This window comes from Lagopus leucura, unplaced genomic scaffold (genome assembly GCF_019238085.1).
Source record: "Lagopus leucura isolate 7727_CA_CO unplaced genomic scaffold, USGS_WTPT01 Super-Scaffold_100002, whole genome shotgun sequence".
In the NCBI taxonomy this organism is placed as follows: domain Eukaryota; kingdom Metazoa; phylum Chordata; class Aves; order Galliformes; family Phasianidae; genus Lagopus; species Lagopus leucura.
This window is the reverse complement of record NW_024962263.1, coordinates 5,287,476-5,302,580: the sequence shown is the minus strand read 5'-3', so window position 1 is coordinate 5,302,580 and position 15,105 is coordinate 5,287,476. Positions and strand designations below refer to the sequence as shown.

Below are 15,105 nucleotides of genomic sequence, written 5' to 3'. Positions count from 1 at the left end.
TGATTCTAGCACAGACAAAACATTAGAGCTGAGAAAGACATCACTGTGGTAGGCTATTGCTATGCTGTTGTAACACAGAACTTGGTTACAGACTTGCCTTTGCTTGGCCTCTGCATTTCTAGTTTGATTCTGAACAAGCAATACTTAATATGTTTAACAGATACTTTTCCAAACATAACACAGCTTAATTTTTTTGGGCAGGAAGCAGAATTTCCCCCAGTGAAACTTGAATATGGAGTTTATTCAGAGAGGCATGTAAATCCAGCCCACGCTGTTTTAACTGTTTAGTGTTCTGTAGGGTCATGAAGAATAAAAATGATGGGGTTTATTATTAATTTTTTTTTAAAAAACACTTCAGTTATGAGGTGAAGAGCAGTGGCTTTTGAATACATGTTGGCTACTCGCCTTATGTGGTTATGTGATGTCATATTTCATGCAGAGTTTAGCTCTGTCTTGAGATCTGCAGTGGGGAGCAGCATCCTAGAGATATGCAAGGAGATGTGAAAAACACTGGAGTGCACTTAAGTAACAAGGCTCTAGGGAGAATCTCCAGACTGACTGTGTAGAATATAACGAATTCCTTGCTATGAGTTGGATAAGCAGAGAAAGATACGAGGTTTAATTCAAAACCATTTCTTTCATTGCTTGCTTGATGATGAAGCTGGCAGCAACTGGCAAGATGCATCCTGTCGATGCCTGCAGGGAACTGTTAGGCCATCAGGCATCAGAAAGCTGCTGAAAAGAACTAATTTCAGTGGCAATTAGAAAATAAAGTGAAGGAAAAATGAAAGAAACTCGTTCATTATGTTTGATACCAGACACATCTCTGTGCTACCCCATGACTTGACAGGAAAGTTGGAGATGAGGTTTCAAGGAATCTCCGATACAGAAAATAATGGAAGAGTGGGGAAAAACAGTTTGTGGACAACTAAGAGATGGAAGGGCTCTTGGTATTCCAGAGCACAAGAGTCTGAGTTAATATGACTTGTTATTTAAGACCATGGATGTTTTTTCATTGACATCATTTAAATCTGAGGGATTCACCTTTCTTTAAATAACCTTAAACTGCTAGGCACTGCAGTTTTTCCATACTTATAAAGCAATAAAATGTCTTCTTCTTAAGCTTGGCATTAAAATGCACAAACTGGGGGAGAAATGTGACTTGATCCAGGAAGGTGGAAGGATAACAGATCCCACTATTGATAAACGTATGGACTTTCATTTCAATGCCATCCTAGATGTTGTCTCTGAGTGGAGAAAAGATAAAACCCAGCATCAAGATGTTCCTCTTGGTGGTAAGTGGGAGATGTATTTAAAAGTGAATATGTTGGCTGTGCTCATAACTGTCAGAATTTAGAATTTTATATTAAAATGCCTTTTACATCAGACATTTTTATGTCTATGTATGGCTGCACACCTAACCTTTAATACAGCAGTGATAACCCAGCTCTATTGAGGACAACTGACTACTTGTACACTCACAGACCAAAAAGTCCTTTGTAACTTCTAAGGAGGATGAATTTGAAGGCTTTTATAAATACTGCATTACTTCTAGTGTAGTATCTTGTTTTAATGGTGTAGCTTTTTGCAGTATAACTACTGGCAGTTGCAGCTCAAACACTCAAACACCTGCTGAAGCAGGCGGCAGCGAGTTGTAACTCCTATTCTTTATGACTAATCTGTTTAAAAAACAGCCTAATCAAAGTCTTTCAATGGCAAGAATGCTCCCATCCCTATTGGTAATGCCTCCCACTTACAGCATGCAAGCACATTCAACAACAAATGAACTTGCTCAGAAATAGGTGTGTCCCAAATCTGTACAGTGTGAGATGAATAAGACGAAGTGAGATGAAGTAGTAGCTTTGTGCTCTTCAGTGAACTCTGGATCAAATTCCTCATCTCTTCTTGTTTTGTTTGTAAAAAAAGAATAAAAAAAATTAAACAGGATTTATTTGCAAGGATTCTGTTATCCTAAAGTGTTGTTTTTTTTCCCCCTGAAATATCTTCAACTGTATATTAATGACAGTGAAGCAATTAATGTCTCTCCTGTCTCAACTGATTATCCCAACTATGCTGTTGCACTTAGTAGTTTTTTTAATATATTTTTTAATATCTTCCAGAAGCTATGTACATTTTCTTTACGAAGAAAAAAATATTTTACATAAACCTATGTTTAAGCAACAAAGTTGTATTTTATCATCAGAAAGATCTTGTGGTTTTTCTATGAGAAGAAAAACATCTTAGTACAAACAAGCCTGAAAATCTTGAGCTCTAGAGAAGAGAATACTGAAATGCAGGAGGACTTCTAGTGAATTGTGATATATCCTTATTTGAAACATGTTCTTTCACAGAGAGAATACAGGAGATCTATAAAGCCTTTATTCGGGAGTCTGGTATCCAGTTCAGTGAACTGGAAGAAAAAGTACTACAGTTCCATCTCAGTAATTTGGAGTATGCCTGTGGCAGCAATCTCTCTCAGGTGAGTTTTGACAGCTGTGTTTTGACATGGTTCAGCTCTGTGGAAAATAGTGTTGCAAGTGACATCGAGAAGCCTTCTGATCCCCCACGTGGCCTCAATCAGCTGTCCCTAAGTTACTCCTATATCTCTAACTTCTTCTTCAAAAGCACTGCGACATAAATTCCAGCACCTCTGTAGGTAATCTAATGGGAGTTCACGACACACTTGCAGTGAAATCCTCTTTACTTTCAGAAGCTGCAGGGGAATAGTGCATTTTGCTGAGGTTCTGGGTGGTAGGATTCACAGAGTTACTCTTTCTCAGATACTGGTGTGTGACTTCTGCTTCTCAGATGTGATTAAAAAAACTGAGGCACTTCTCTACCTTGGTATCTTGAGAATAAAAGCATTTAACTCCTAAAATGTTCCAACACCATGACAGTGGGCCCCAGTTCACCACTCCTAGGTCTTCTGTTGACTGTGTGATATGGTTTGAATGCAACTGCAGCGATAGGAATTGTCATTTCAATAGCAGTTTGAGAACTGCTTCACTGCCAGGTGGTGACTGCCAAGAGCAAATATTACTATTGTACTGTGAGTCTGTTGGGGAGAGAATGTCAGTGAAAGCAAACATGGAATAACCTGTGAAGATAGAGACAAATTGTTTGTTTTGTTTTGTTTTTAACATCTCCTTTTCCCCCTCACACTGGGAAATAGTTCATTTTTATTCCAAGTCTTAGGGCTATAAAATATGACTTTTTTTGCTGGAGAGAAAACTGAAGTAAGTACACTGCAATCATTGCACTTCACCTCATTTTTTGGTACAACTTATCTTTTTTTTCCCTACCCCAAGCAGAGCTAAAAACTACTTGCTGGACACAAAGCCATTTTATGACTTAATCCAGCAATTATAAGCCACTTAGGGGCCTTGGGAAAATAAGCAGTTTATTTTTGTTAACAATGCCATATGTTCTCATGTACTTTTCTTTTTATTTTTCCTTTTGCCAAAGCTGTGGAAGGAATTGGGTGGTTTTTAACTTACAGGACTTTTGTTAGAACCCATGTCACCTTACCAGTAGAGACAGCTGGGTTATGTTCTGTCCACAGGTATCTGCACGCTCATGGGACCATAATGAGTTTTTTGCTCAGTTTGCTGGAGATCACACTCTTCTAACTGTGGGATATTCCACTATCATTGATAAGTTGGCTGAAGGGCTGGACATCCGGTTAAATTTCCCAGTAAGTCTGGAAAATATTGATGCAATGCCTGTCTTGCTTTATTTTGACATACCCAATCATATATTTGAGGGTTTTTTTTGACCAGGCAAATGTGCAGCTGCAATCATTCCAACTTATGTCTAAGAAGAGAGAGGGCAAGTTCAGAATTTCTTTTGTTAACCTTCTGACTGATCAGAAATTAAATTGTTGATGTTGCCATCAGCACTGAGTAATTCTATTTATATTAGATCTGTGATACTGAAAACACAGCTGCTGTATTTCTGCATCCTAGGTGTGCAGTCTAAACTATTATACAAATTTGTATTTCAATAGGTACAGAGTATTGACTATTCTGGTGAAGAAGTACAGGTCACTACTGCAGATGGAACTGTGTGGAGAACACAAAAGGTACCCAGTATGCTTTCAGTTTATGGATTTTGGATACATAACAACAGCATTTTCCACAGTCCATGTGCTTTTGTTTGTTTGTTTGTTTTTTCCCCTTCCACAGAAGACTATTTACTCCAATTTCTCACACTTGTAAGAAAACTCATACATTCCAATGATCTGTATTTGGGTGTCCTGGAATCTATTTTTCACTGAACATGCTTGAGTTCTGAGTACTACTTGATTTAAAGAACTAAGGACTATAAAGATAGAACTAAAAATACGAAGCACATAGATTTTTATCTGGTCTCTGAAGTAATGGTTTCCTTGGTACCCTTCCCTACTCAGCCTTACCCCTTTTTTACATGTAAATCTGCCCTTTAAAATGTTTTCCTTTGGGATGCAGGACTCAACAACTTCTTATCTCTCAGTCACCCTTACTTCCTACATCTTCATTTGCTTTGTACTGGAAAAATTATGTTTTAGGTATCACTTTAAAAATGATACCTGTTCTTATCAAAAGAGGATTGACATCACTAATGTTACTGAGCCCTTTTTTAAGGGAGGGAATCTGTGAAGGAAAAAAAAGACCCTTTCCCCTTTCAAAAAGAATTTTTTGTTAATCTGATGGTCTGCCTGCCTACATTTTATGAGAGATATTAAAACTGTGTGGCATTGTTTGCCACTCACACAAGCAATTCAACAATTTGCGACTTAAAAGCCAGCCAAGTGAGAGACCTGTTCTTACTTGAACGTAATGAATGCGTTCCCCATTAATGTGCAGTAGAATCAGACTCTAATGTTAAGGTATCTGGTGAGTATTATACATGGATAATCCAAGACACTTTAGAGGATTCTATCAATCTTAAGTACAGCGTTCAGCTTTTGCTGCAATTGTGGCTGTAATTATTTCTCTCAGGTATTAGTGACGGTTCCACTGGCCCTTCTCCAGAAAAATGCCATTCAGTTCAATCCTCCGCTGTCAGAAAAAAAAATCAAAGCTATTAATAGTTTGGGAGCAGGAGTCATTGAGAAGGTAAGCAAATTCAGATCATATTTCAGGTCCTTTTCATGGAAATATTCGCTGCTTTGGCCCTGTTGCTTTTATGGAGCATTTCTCCGGGTTTGCTTACGCATTTGGTTTTACTTGGATCCTCCAGTCAAAAATCTTCGGTGAGGTGCCTGCTGTTTGTGATTTTGGAGAAGGCGCTGGGGAAGGAAGCGCAGAAAAAACACTTTGCTGAGCTGCTTACTTTTTTCTATTTCTATACTATTAGTGAAATTCAGTGGAAATAATTGTATTCATTTCTTTTTCAACCATCACAGTATAAATTATTACAAAGCCAGCAGAGCTCACGTGTATTTCTTAGAATTCCCGTCTCAAATGTGGTTTCTAAAGAAACTGTTACAGAACCTCTTCACAGCTTCAACTTTTTTGTGCCTGACTTTGAGCAAACCTTCATACTCAGATAATCCAAAGTTCTCATAATACTCTTAGGCCCTGGTCTATTTTGACCTAGGAAATACATGAACTATTTTGGAAGAATACCAAAAGCTGTGTATTTGACCAGCTTGTAAGATCCTTTAACTCTTCCTAGTGGAAAAAGGGAGCTGCTCCTGAAAAGATCCCTTGTAAGATCTGCGCTTAGAATAAAACAGAAATGAAAGTAATGCCAAAAATGATCCTATAGCAATGTGGAAATTTAAAGGCAAGATTCACTGATCCTCATCTGTTATAGGGAATTTCTGAGTTCTGCATTAGGCTTGTAAAAACTCGGCCAAATTTGAGCATTTTCCATAGTGAATTTCATGGTGAATTTAATTCCCTTGATTTTCTATTTCTTAGACTTCAGCTTACATATTATTTTTTGAAACTCCATCAGAAAACTGTGTTGAAAATTGAGTAGAAAAGGGAAAAATGATTAGATGAACAGTTATGAGTTTTGTGGTGTGCTATGAAATTATTTGATTCCATCTCTTTCTCTCTCTCTCTCTCTCTCTTTCTAGATTGCATTGCAGTTTCCTTATAGATTTTGGGATAGTAAAATTCAAGGTGCTGATTTTTTTGGTCATGTTCCACCCAATTCCAGCCAACGTGGACTGTTCAGTGTTTTCTATGACATGGATCCAGAGGTAACATACTCCATCTGTATTTTCTGCTGGCCCTTCAGAAATTCGGTTTGGAATCTAAATGCAGTAATTACTGAACAGTGAAAGCTTCCTTTCCCTCCAACCCCCCCCTTTTTTTCCTCTTTCCTTTTAAATTAAGTGGAATCACTTTTATTTATCAAGAAAAAGCTGATTGATACTTCTTTGTTCTAAATAGCAATATTTTCCCAGGCCTGGGTGCAAAATAATATGTAAGTATGTTAATACTTTTAGTATCAAACTATTCTGAAAACAAGTGTGTAAGACCTGGCACAGATGAACAAAGATGGAAAAGCCTGTCTGCCACTTCAAGTTTAGGACTTCTAATTCCTTACTTAAATCAGCTAAAAAGGACAATGTTGGCTTATTAATACTTACTGGCTTGCACTGGCCCAAGTGACTTTATGAAGTTGCAGAAGACAAGCAGTAGGTTTTGTGTGAATGTGAGGTCTGCAGGGTCAGCCTCAAAACCAGTTCAAACCAATGGACTGGCATTCTGTTTCCCTTCCCTGGCAGTTGCAAGCAGACACGCTACACATTTAACCTACTTCTTCATGCTTTAACAAGTGCTGCTTACTACCTGACTAGAAGTTCTTCTGGACCTTCATGGCTTACTGTGAAAAGAAACTATCCTGTCAATATTGTGCTGTCATCAAAATATCAACACCTGTGTATGACTTTCCATGTAGCCTTTCTTGTCATCTCCTTAATTCTTAGGAGCTCATTCTATATGAGATTCAGCATGCTGATGCTTTCCAGAAACACTCATGCAAATATTAAGTTGCTTGACAGCTATTCTCTGATAGCTATCAAGTTTAATAACAGAAGAATTTATTGTACAGATAAAAGAGGGAGAGTTCATGAAAGGATTTGAGAATCTGTCTGGTATTCCATGGTTACAGATTAATCTTTGAAACTACCGAATCGCAGCAGATTTCCTGAAGTGAAAGGAATCGTCATGAGAACTGAGCTTTCATTTCTTGGGCCAAAATCAGCTGCTAAGAACTCAGCATTGGCTCCAATCCAAAACATGTCTAGCTAGTATTTAAATAGCTCATCTCTTTTGCCATCTTTTGAAACCGGAGTAGAGTTGATGCGAAGTTTTGGCACGGGAGTTTGAGAGGTCTGGCTCAAAGGTCAAATGTTTGGGTGTAGCCTTCCAACAGGTATACAGCGAGTTTTCAGTTCATTCTGTGAGTTGTGAGAGGGGCTGACTGTCCCGATACAAGTTTCTGTTAACAAGATTTCCAGTTACTAACATCCTCTGATCTTAAACACTGAAAAATAGGAAGCCTTTATTCTAAAGAATCAGAGCTGATTTTGTCTAGAACAAAAATTATTCTGTAGCTGAAAAATATCTTTGTCTTATTAATTAAAATTTAAATTAGTAGTTAGTAATTAAACTGAAAATTTTGAAGTGATATTCTATATTATGATTTTGTTTTCTAGGGCAAACAAAGCATTTTAATGTCAGTGGTCACTGGAGATGCTGTGACAACCATTAAGAATTTAGATGACAAACAAGTGCTGCAACAGTGTATGACTGTACTTCGAGAGCTGTTTAAGGAGCAGGTAAGAAAAACCTCTTCTCTTAACAGATGTGAATGAATGTGCCAACAGAAATAAAGCTTTTGACTGCATTACTTCTTGATGTACAGGAAAACATTTGATATTTTTGACTATTTTTCTGTGTGTTTGAGGAAAAGCTTCTTTTGAGCTATGGTAAAAATCAAATTCAGATGCTGTGTAGGGGAGAAATTATTCTTCTAGTAAGAAACAGCCCTTTCAGAGATGCCTTATGGTAAAGTACAAGCAACATGATCAGTCAAGGGTCCTAAATCCTGACTGTAAAGAAATAAGAGGTAAAAATTCCTTTGCTTACCCCATCCAGATACCAGCTTATCAGGACAAACACTAACGGGAGAATCAGACAAATGTGGGGCAAGCAGATGGCTATCATTGAACGTTATTTTCACTCTTCTTAACAAACTCTGTAATATTTTACAGCTAAATCATTTGTAGCAGTTACATCTCAAGGAATGCTCAGCGTTAATGTTCATGGATGTTGGGACTAATGGTCTTGGAAAAATTTTGGCAGCTGAAAGCCAAGATGTTTTCCTAGAAAACATACTTTTGGTAGCAGCTTTACAGTTACCAGAATTGCAGGCAATGTAAGTCCACATACCTGCTATTTTCACCTCATCAGAACATATAGGCAGCAAAGAGGTCTTCAGTTTGGTGCTGGTTTAATCTAGAAGGACGATTGCCAGGTCTTTGTCCCCATGGCTTAACACAGTTGTGAATTTTAGCCATCTCTTGACAGCACTGCAGGACTTTCAAGGACAAGGTAGCTTTGCATGCCATACCAAAACCTCCTTCTGGGATGTCTGTGCAACCTGCCACATTTATCTCCTTGGCTAGCAATTGTTTTGCTTGCTTGAACATTAGTTTGTGGGGGTGACCTGAATGGAATTGTCTATTTGTTGATAGCAGAAGCTGTGCAGAGGCAATCAGTGGTGTTTCTGTCTACCTGTCACAAGATCCTTAAGAGTAAGACACAGCTGTAGCTAAGTGAGCCTTCAGGGAGTTATTCAGGCTTATTCAGGCTCTTTCTAGTAGAATGGAGTGGAACTTACACACTGCAATGTGACAAAAAACACACTGTACTACAATCACAGCTTAATTACAGACTTTCTTTTTGTTTCTCCCTAAATCTGGCTTTCAAACCAGCTCATTTTCTGATTTTAGACAAGTCAATTTATTTCTTCACTGGAACAAAATCATCTGCAAAACGGAAATTATATTTTGAGATTTAAACTAGAATTCACAAACTATTACGTCTTACTGAGATGCAAGGAGCTTACACTGCACACACAAACATGCTGAATTACGTTGATGCTGGTGTTTTATCTGTTTGCAAGATTACGTGTTACTGTGACATGGGAACTCTGTTTTACCTCTGTATTTCTAGGTTTGATACAGTATCCACATTTTTTGCATTCAAAACAGAGGAACTGTAATGTTTCAAACACCAGGCAGCTCGAGCAAACAGATTATCTTCAGCGCTTAGTGCCGTAATAAGTAAAACTGGGATTTAATTCAGGAATTTAATCTATAGTATAATAATACTGCATACTCCCTAAGGATTATGGAAAGCTACATAAACGTGAGCTCTTCTTTGTAGCATATAAATTTCACTCTAATCATACAGGAGGTTCCTGACCCAGTGAAGTTTTTTGTTACTCGATGGAGCAAAGACCCTTGGCTCCAGATGGCATATAGTTTTGTAAGAACAGGAGGCAGTGGTGAAGCTTATGACATTATAGCTGAAGACATCCAAGGAACAATTTTTTTTGCTGGTGAGGTAAGTATCTTTGCTACTGTTGATTTAAGGTTACTGGGGAACTATTTATGAAAGACTTTTGCCAGCCAACAGGTATTAACTTAGAGGTAGCATGAAAGTATATTGTTACACAAATATACTAATGTTTCTTCATTTTGACACACAGCTCTCTTTATTCCTATTGGGAGTAGGTAGTTCACCATGTATCTCAGGCTGGGAGAGAGCTGCATAACCAGGAAGAGCAGACTATGAAAAGAACATACTCTCCACTTGTATTTTTAGTCAAATTATCTTTCTGTTACTGGGTAGCATAACAGATGTATGTTGCTGATGGTGCTGATGGGTGCATTCTACCTTGAAATAGTACTCAAATGTCTCTCTATAGTGCTTACAGCAGAACAGACAACTAACGTTGCCAGTTGACTTGCTTTGCAGCTTCTGATGTTGTCAAAAATCATCAATCTTTCCTCTAAAATTCTTTCAACTAAGTTTTCCATAGCCTTTTAAAATGTTGGCACACGCCTATGTAAAAAATAACTGATCTGAACTTTTCATTTTAAATCTGTTTCAGTAGCTAGAAACAATTAATTTGTTTTTTTTTTTCTAAATACAGGCCACAAACAGGCACTTTCCTCAGACTGTTACAGGAGCTTACCTGAGCGGGGTTCGAGAAGCCAGCAAAATAGCAGCATTTTAACTATGAATCTTTTTGTGCTTATAGATATGTTTGAAATTGTTTTCTGTGGGTAAAACTATCTTCAAGTTTCCTATCTGCTGCCTTTTTTCCAAGTGGTACTTCAATAGTATATGGTACCTGAAGATAAAATCTTCATCTTCCTTTTCCTACTCTTTTTGTTTCCCCTTTTAAGCCCTAATGATACGTATTGTGTGTTTGGTTTTTTTTTTCTTTTCATCTAAAATATCACTAGCAAGGGTGCCATTGGAGTCTCTGGCCACAGCTTAACTAATGGAACTTTTGTTGCGAGTCCTTTTCTGTGTGGCTTAAGTCATGGTATTGTAGATCTTCATTTCAGAAGGTCATATTAAAGAAAGATGAAGTTAACATACAGCATTAAAAATGCTGGCAGTTAGTAAAGGGAGAATGGGAGTTTTCCACTAACTGTGCTTCTCAGGTTGATTATGCTCAGAGGAGTTCAAACTTGCTCCCAAAAGCCTGAATAACCCAGACAAACTCTAGAATTACTGTAGGAAGGCACTCAGCTGTCACCGTTCCTACTTGCAATCGATGATCTCTTCTACAGTATTTCTCATATTCTTAGCCTCCACCACCCAGGCTTTGGAATATCAAGTTTGTTCCTTTAAATCAGACTGCTGGAACAGTTTACAGTGCAATCATAGGTTATTGTAGCTAATAAAAACTTGAAAGTAAAGATTAACTTTTACATTACCTTAAAAACAACTTTGAAATGTTTTCCCTGTTACTTAATTCAGAGAAATCCTTGTTACAGTAGGGTAAGTTTAGATTTGCTTAGTGCTTCTGATCATGTAGAAAAAGGATAGCTTGAGAACACTCTAAGATTATTTTGAAAACAAAACTCCAAATTCATTTGGGCTGAGGAACTAACTACTGCTATGAGTGCACACTGCAGGGGAAGAAAAGAACTGTGAGTTCCCAACAGCTCATTCAGCTTTCATATTTTAAAAATCAGTGAAGATGAATGAGGAAAAATATTAACTTTAACTTTATGAAGGGCTGAAACAAGGTAGCATGCACTTTGACTTGAAGTTTTTTCTTTTTCTTTTGTTATTAAAGTATTATGAAAAACAACTTGTGGGAGTTATCCAGTAAGAGCTAAGCATCTAGCTAATAGTTTTTCCACGAGACGGGGAAGACAAAGTATTTCTCAGTAGAAATCAGACAGGCACAATCAGGATACCTGTTGTAATACTGTTCCACTAAAATGGTATTCGTGGGAAACAAAAATTAAAACCAACTTTTAGTTCTGTTCTGCCATACCTTCCGTGTAACTTTACTGCCTCGTGTTTTCTGGAAGGATAGCAAGCACTTATTCTTCTTCCCCCTTCTTGTTATATTTTGATCTCTTCATGTAAGAGTGACACAGCCAGCTTTTTCAGCTTTTAACAGTGCTTATTTCCATACAGCTGTATCACTAGAAACAACAAAAGCAACGTTAAGAAAAATGCTACTGAATAAATGCAATTCTTTTTAAATACCTAATAACTTGTTCTTAGAGTAGCAATGATATTGTTAAATATCTTTATTTAATCTCTAATTTACGAGGTGAAGATGTTTATATAACTAATGTTTTTCAGATATATATTGTTCTGCTTCTTAAGGCTGAATTATGCAGATTAATAGGAAAAGTGTAACTGTTCATAATTTTTTCTCTACATAAAGGCTAGTATGTACAGTTTTGAAAGTAATTCCAAATATTAAATTGTAATTCAAAGGCTATAAGAAGCAAGACAAAATCCTTTGATGAAAGATAATCAAACATCAGATTTTGCTTTTGGTAATTATTTGCACTTTGTTAACTCCACACATTGCAGGCTCACTTACAGCTTAAGCAGGAAAGATTGGGAGCTGTACGTATTTGAGTTCCAAGTTTCTTTCCTAGCTTATCATGTACGAGGTGGTGGAACCACCATCCCTGGAAGCGTTCAAGAAAAGGGCAGATGTGGCACAGAAGGATGCTGTTCAGTGGGCATGGGTGATGGGATCTTGGTGATCTTTTCCAACCTTACTGATCCTATGGTTCTAAACAAGCTTAACGCTATGAGCTCGAAACATTAATTCAATTCAATGGCTGCTTCTGCTGACCGTGGTCAAAACTTGTCAGCTTCATAACAAATCACTTATTCAAGAAAAACCTGCCTAGAAAGAGGAACACAGCTTCATTTCTACAGTTGAAAAGTTTGCATGAACATGCTTATTTCAGGCATGTGCTTCCATGCTGATAATTTGTTCTTGGGGTTTTAAATCTATCTCTAAGTTGGCAGGTAGATAAACGATACGCTAGAGAATAGAGGAGGACATGAACCAATGCTATCACAGCTGGCTTTAGCTGCTGCACACTTCTTATAGCATTAACATAAGAAATGATAAATTTATCAGTAACTATTAATTATTTGTATATTATTTTTGTGCTAAGGCACTTAAGTGGTGTTGCGCTGCACTTAAGTTTGAGGAGTAAATAAAAATAAGTATGTTCCACTTTACCTTATGTTCATTTAAAATATATAAGAACATCAGGCTGGTTCTGAGGCTTCATTCTTAATGTTCCCCCAGTTTTCTTTTCCAAATGCTCATGTCAAATTTTATTCCAAGCATGTATGTGTTTTTATTTCTGTGTTTAATTTATTCCCTGCAAATAAAGAACTAGGGAATGTTTTATTTGAGCAGATTTGTTTAAATGTTATCAAACATATTTGAATGCAGAGCATGATCTGTTACACTTCAATTCTTCTGTGTGACTATGTTATGGCAGCAGAATAAAACTGGAAAGTATCCTCAGGGCAGTTGTGTTATTTCTTCCTTGAATTTTCATTACCATTCTTCAAGACCCCAGCACCTGTAATTTCATTCTAACACTGAGAATCTTTAAAGCAGAAAAAAATACCAATGCTACTTCTAAAATCAGGTACTATGAAGCAGTAGATTGCACCACTGCCCCCAATTCCCAGTCAATAAAATAGCTGGTGTTACAGATTTCTGTTTTTTCTCATTTTAGTTCTAAAACATTAGCCTATAATTTAGTTTATAAATGAGAGTAAAGTAAGTAGTAAGTTTAAGCTGTAGTCCAGTGAAGAAGCTCAGGAAGAAAGGCATGGTGAATGTGCTACCAGTGCCATCCCACTGAATATGTGGGAGGCCAGGTTTTTACTGAATTTGTGGCCTGAGATTCTTCTAAGAGAACAAATTTTATTGCAGATTTGAGTATTAGACGTAGACAAAACTACGAATGCTTTATCAGTAAGAGACTCTAAGTTTCTCTCCCTCCTCACAGCCAGCTGCTTTGTATAAAATAGCCAAAGACCATTACACTTGCAGGATAAACACCCTCTGAATTTCACCAAACTGTACCTGTTGGAGCTTATCATTGTTATTCCACCACCCCAAAGCCATTGGATGTTTCAGAGCAACACAACTGCTCGGATAAGGAATTTCTCAAGAAATGCAAAATATTTCATCCACTCTCATAGAATCATGGTTCACGTCAGAAGGAACTTTTGGAGATGATCTGGTTGGTCCTTTTCAGAGAAGGGCCACTGTAAGGCAAGTCGCTCGGCCCTGCCTGAACACCTCCAGTAATGAGGACCCTTCCACCCCCTGCCTGCTCTCTGCTCTCTCTTGGCAGTTGCAGGCTGCAATACAGACCCCATTTACCTGTCTCTTTCTAAAGATGAGCAAGCTCAGCTTGCTCAGCATTCCTTTGTACATCGTGTGCTCCACACCCGTTATCTTGGTGGCCTTCCACTGGACTCACTCCAGGATGCCCATACCTTCCTTATCTCACAGAGCCCAAAGCTGAGCACAACAATCCCAAGGCAAGCTCCCAAGTACTGAACTTAGGGAAATACTTGCTTTTCTTGACCTACTGGCTATACACAAGTGTTATTATGCCCCTGTGATGGAACACGGGGGTTTCAGGTGAACTCCAGTTCCAATTACTGGATGCACCACCATTTGCTCCTTTCCAGATCCTTTCCTGAAAATTTTCTGCCAAGTTGCTTAGAAAGAAACGAGTTTGTCCCCATCTGAAGTGTTACACAGGCTTACTGTTCCCAGATGCTGGGTTCTGCATTTGCTAAACTTCATGATGTTCCCATCAACCCATTTCTCCCGTAAATCAAGGCCCATCTGAACATAATTTTTGATATACAACTTCTGGCTACTTGCTCTTATAATCATTTCCAAATTCAAAGACATTTATTTGAAAAGCAAAAATAACATGCTTTCTTAAAAATTTTCAGCAAGAGAAGCACAGACTTTTATTAAATTGCTTATTGCAAGGTTCCAGACAAAATATCCTGGTACCTTATAGATTTCCCATTGTTCTAAGTGATGAGAGCTAAAATAAAAGTAATAGAACTAAAAAAAAATAAAACAAAGCATTCCTGAGATGACTGGTTTTTTTCATCTGGCTCACTGGAAGTTGATTACAGTCAACTTGAACAGGGGCTTGGAACCAGATAACTTCCAGAAGTCTCCTCCAACCTAAAGTGTTCTGCAATACGTTTGCCATACAACTTTCTGATTTGAAATCTACCCAAGCGGTCATGAGGTACCTTCTTTCTGAAACAGCATAAAAACCTGATAAGCCTTCTCAGAATTGCCATGCTGACTGCCAAAGGCAGTATTACAAATTAAGCACTGAGCTCCAAAAGGTTTATTTGTAAGCCCTGTTTAGTGGTGCCTACTCTAAATTCAGGCAGATGCACCTGAGCAGTGTACCATGGGTCACCCCAGAACTCAGCTCTCTGTCTAAAGACACGTAGCATCCTCCCTCCACCAAATTTCTACTCTTCCTTTTCCCCACCTGACCCCCTCCATCTTCTTTCTCCTACAGGA

The 15,105-nt window shown here is 37.9% G+C and overlaps 2 protein-coding genes across 4 annotated transcripts in view; one reads left to right on the top strand and one right to left on the bottom strand.

Annotated features, from left to right (window-relative positions):
* The window catches only part of KDM1B (lysine demethylase 1B), a 28,580-nt gene extending 15,533 nt beyond the window's left edge, over positions 1 to 13,047 (top strand). The window contains exons 14-22 of the mRNA XM_042870357.1: positions 1,124 to 1,295; positions 2,352 to 2,479; positions 3,563 to 3,694; positions 4,007 to 4,081; positions 4,980 to 5,096; positions 6,068 to 6,193; positions 7,658 to 7,780; positions 9,420 to 9,572; positions 10,165 to 13,047. Coding sequence (XP_042726291.1) covers positions 1,124 to 1,295; positions 2,352 to 2,479; positions 3,563 to 3,694; positions 4,007 to 4,081; positions 4,980 to 5,096; positions 6,068 to 6,193; positions 7,658 to 7,780; positions 9,420 to 9,572; positions 10,165 to 10,248 — 1,110 coding nt within the window. The 3' untranslated portion in view covers positions 10,249 to 13,047. The remainder of the gene's footprint in view (positions 1 to 1,123; positions 1,296 to 2,351; positions 2,480 to 3,562; positions 3,695 to 4,006; positions 4,082 to 4,979; positions 5,097 to 6,067; positions 6,194 to 7,657; positions 7,781 to 9,419; positions 9,573 to 10,164) is intronic.
* DEK (DEK proto-oncogene) overlaps positions 1 to 15,105 on the bottom strand; it is a 44,857-nt gene that overhangs the window by 11,660 nt on the left and 18,092 nt on the right. The gene's annotated exons all lie outside the window — the stretch shown is intronic.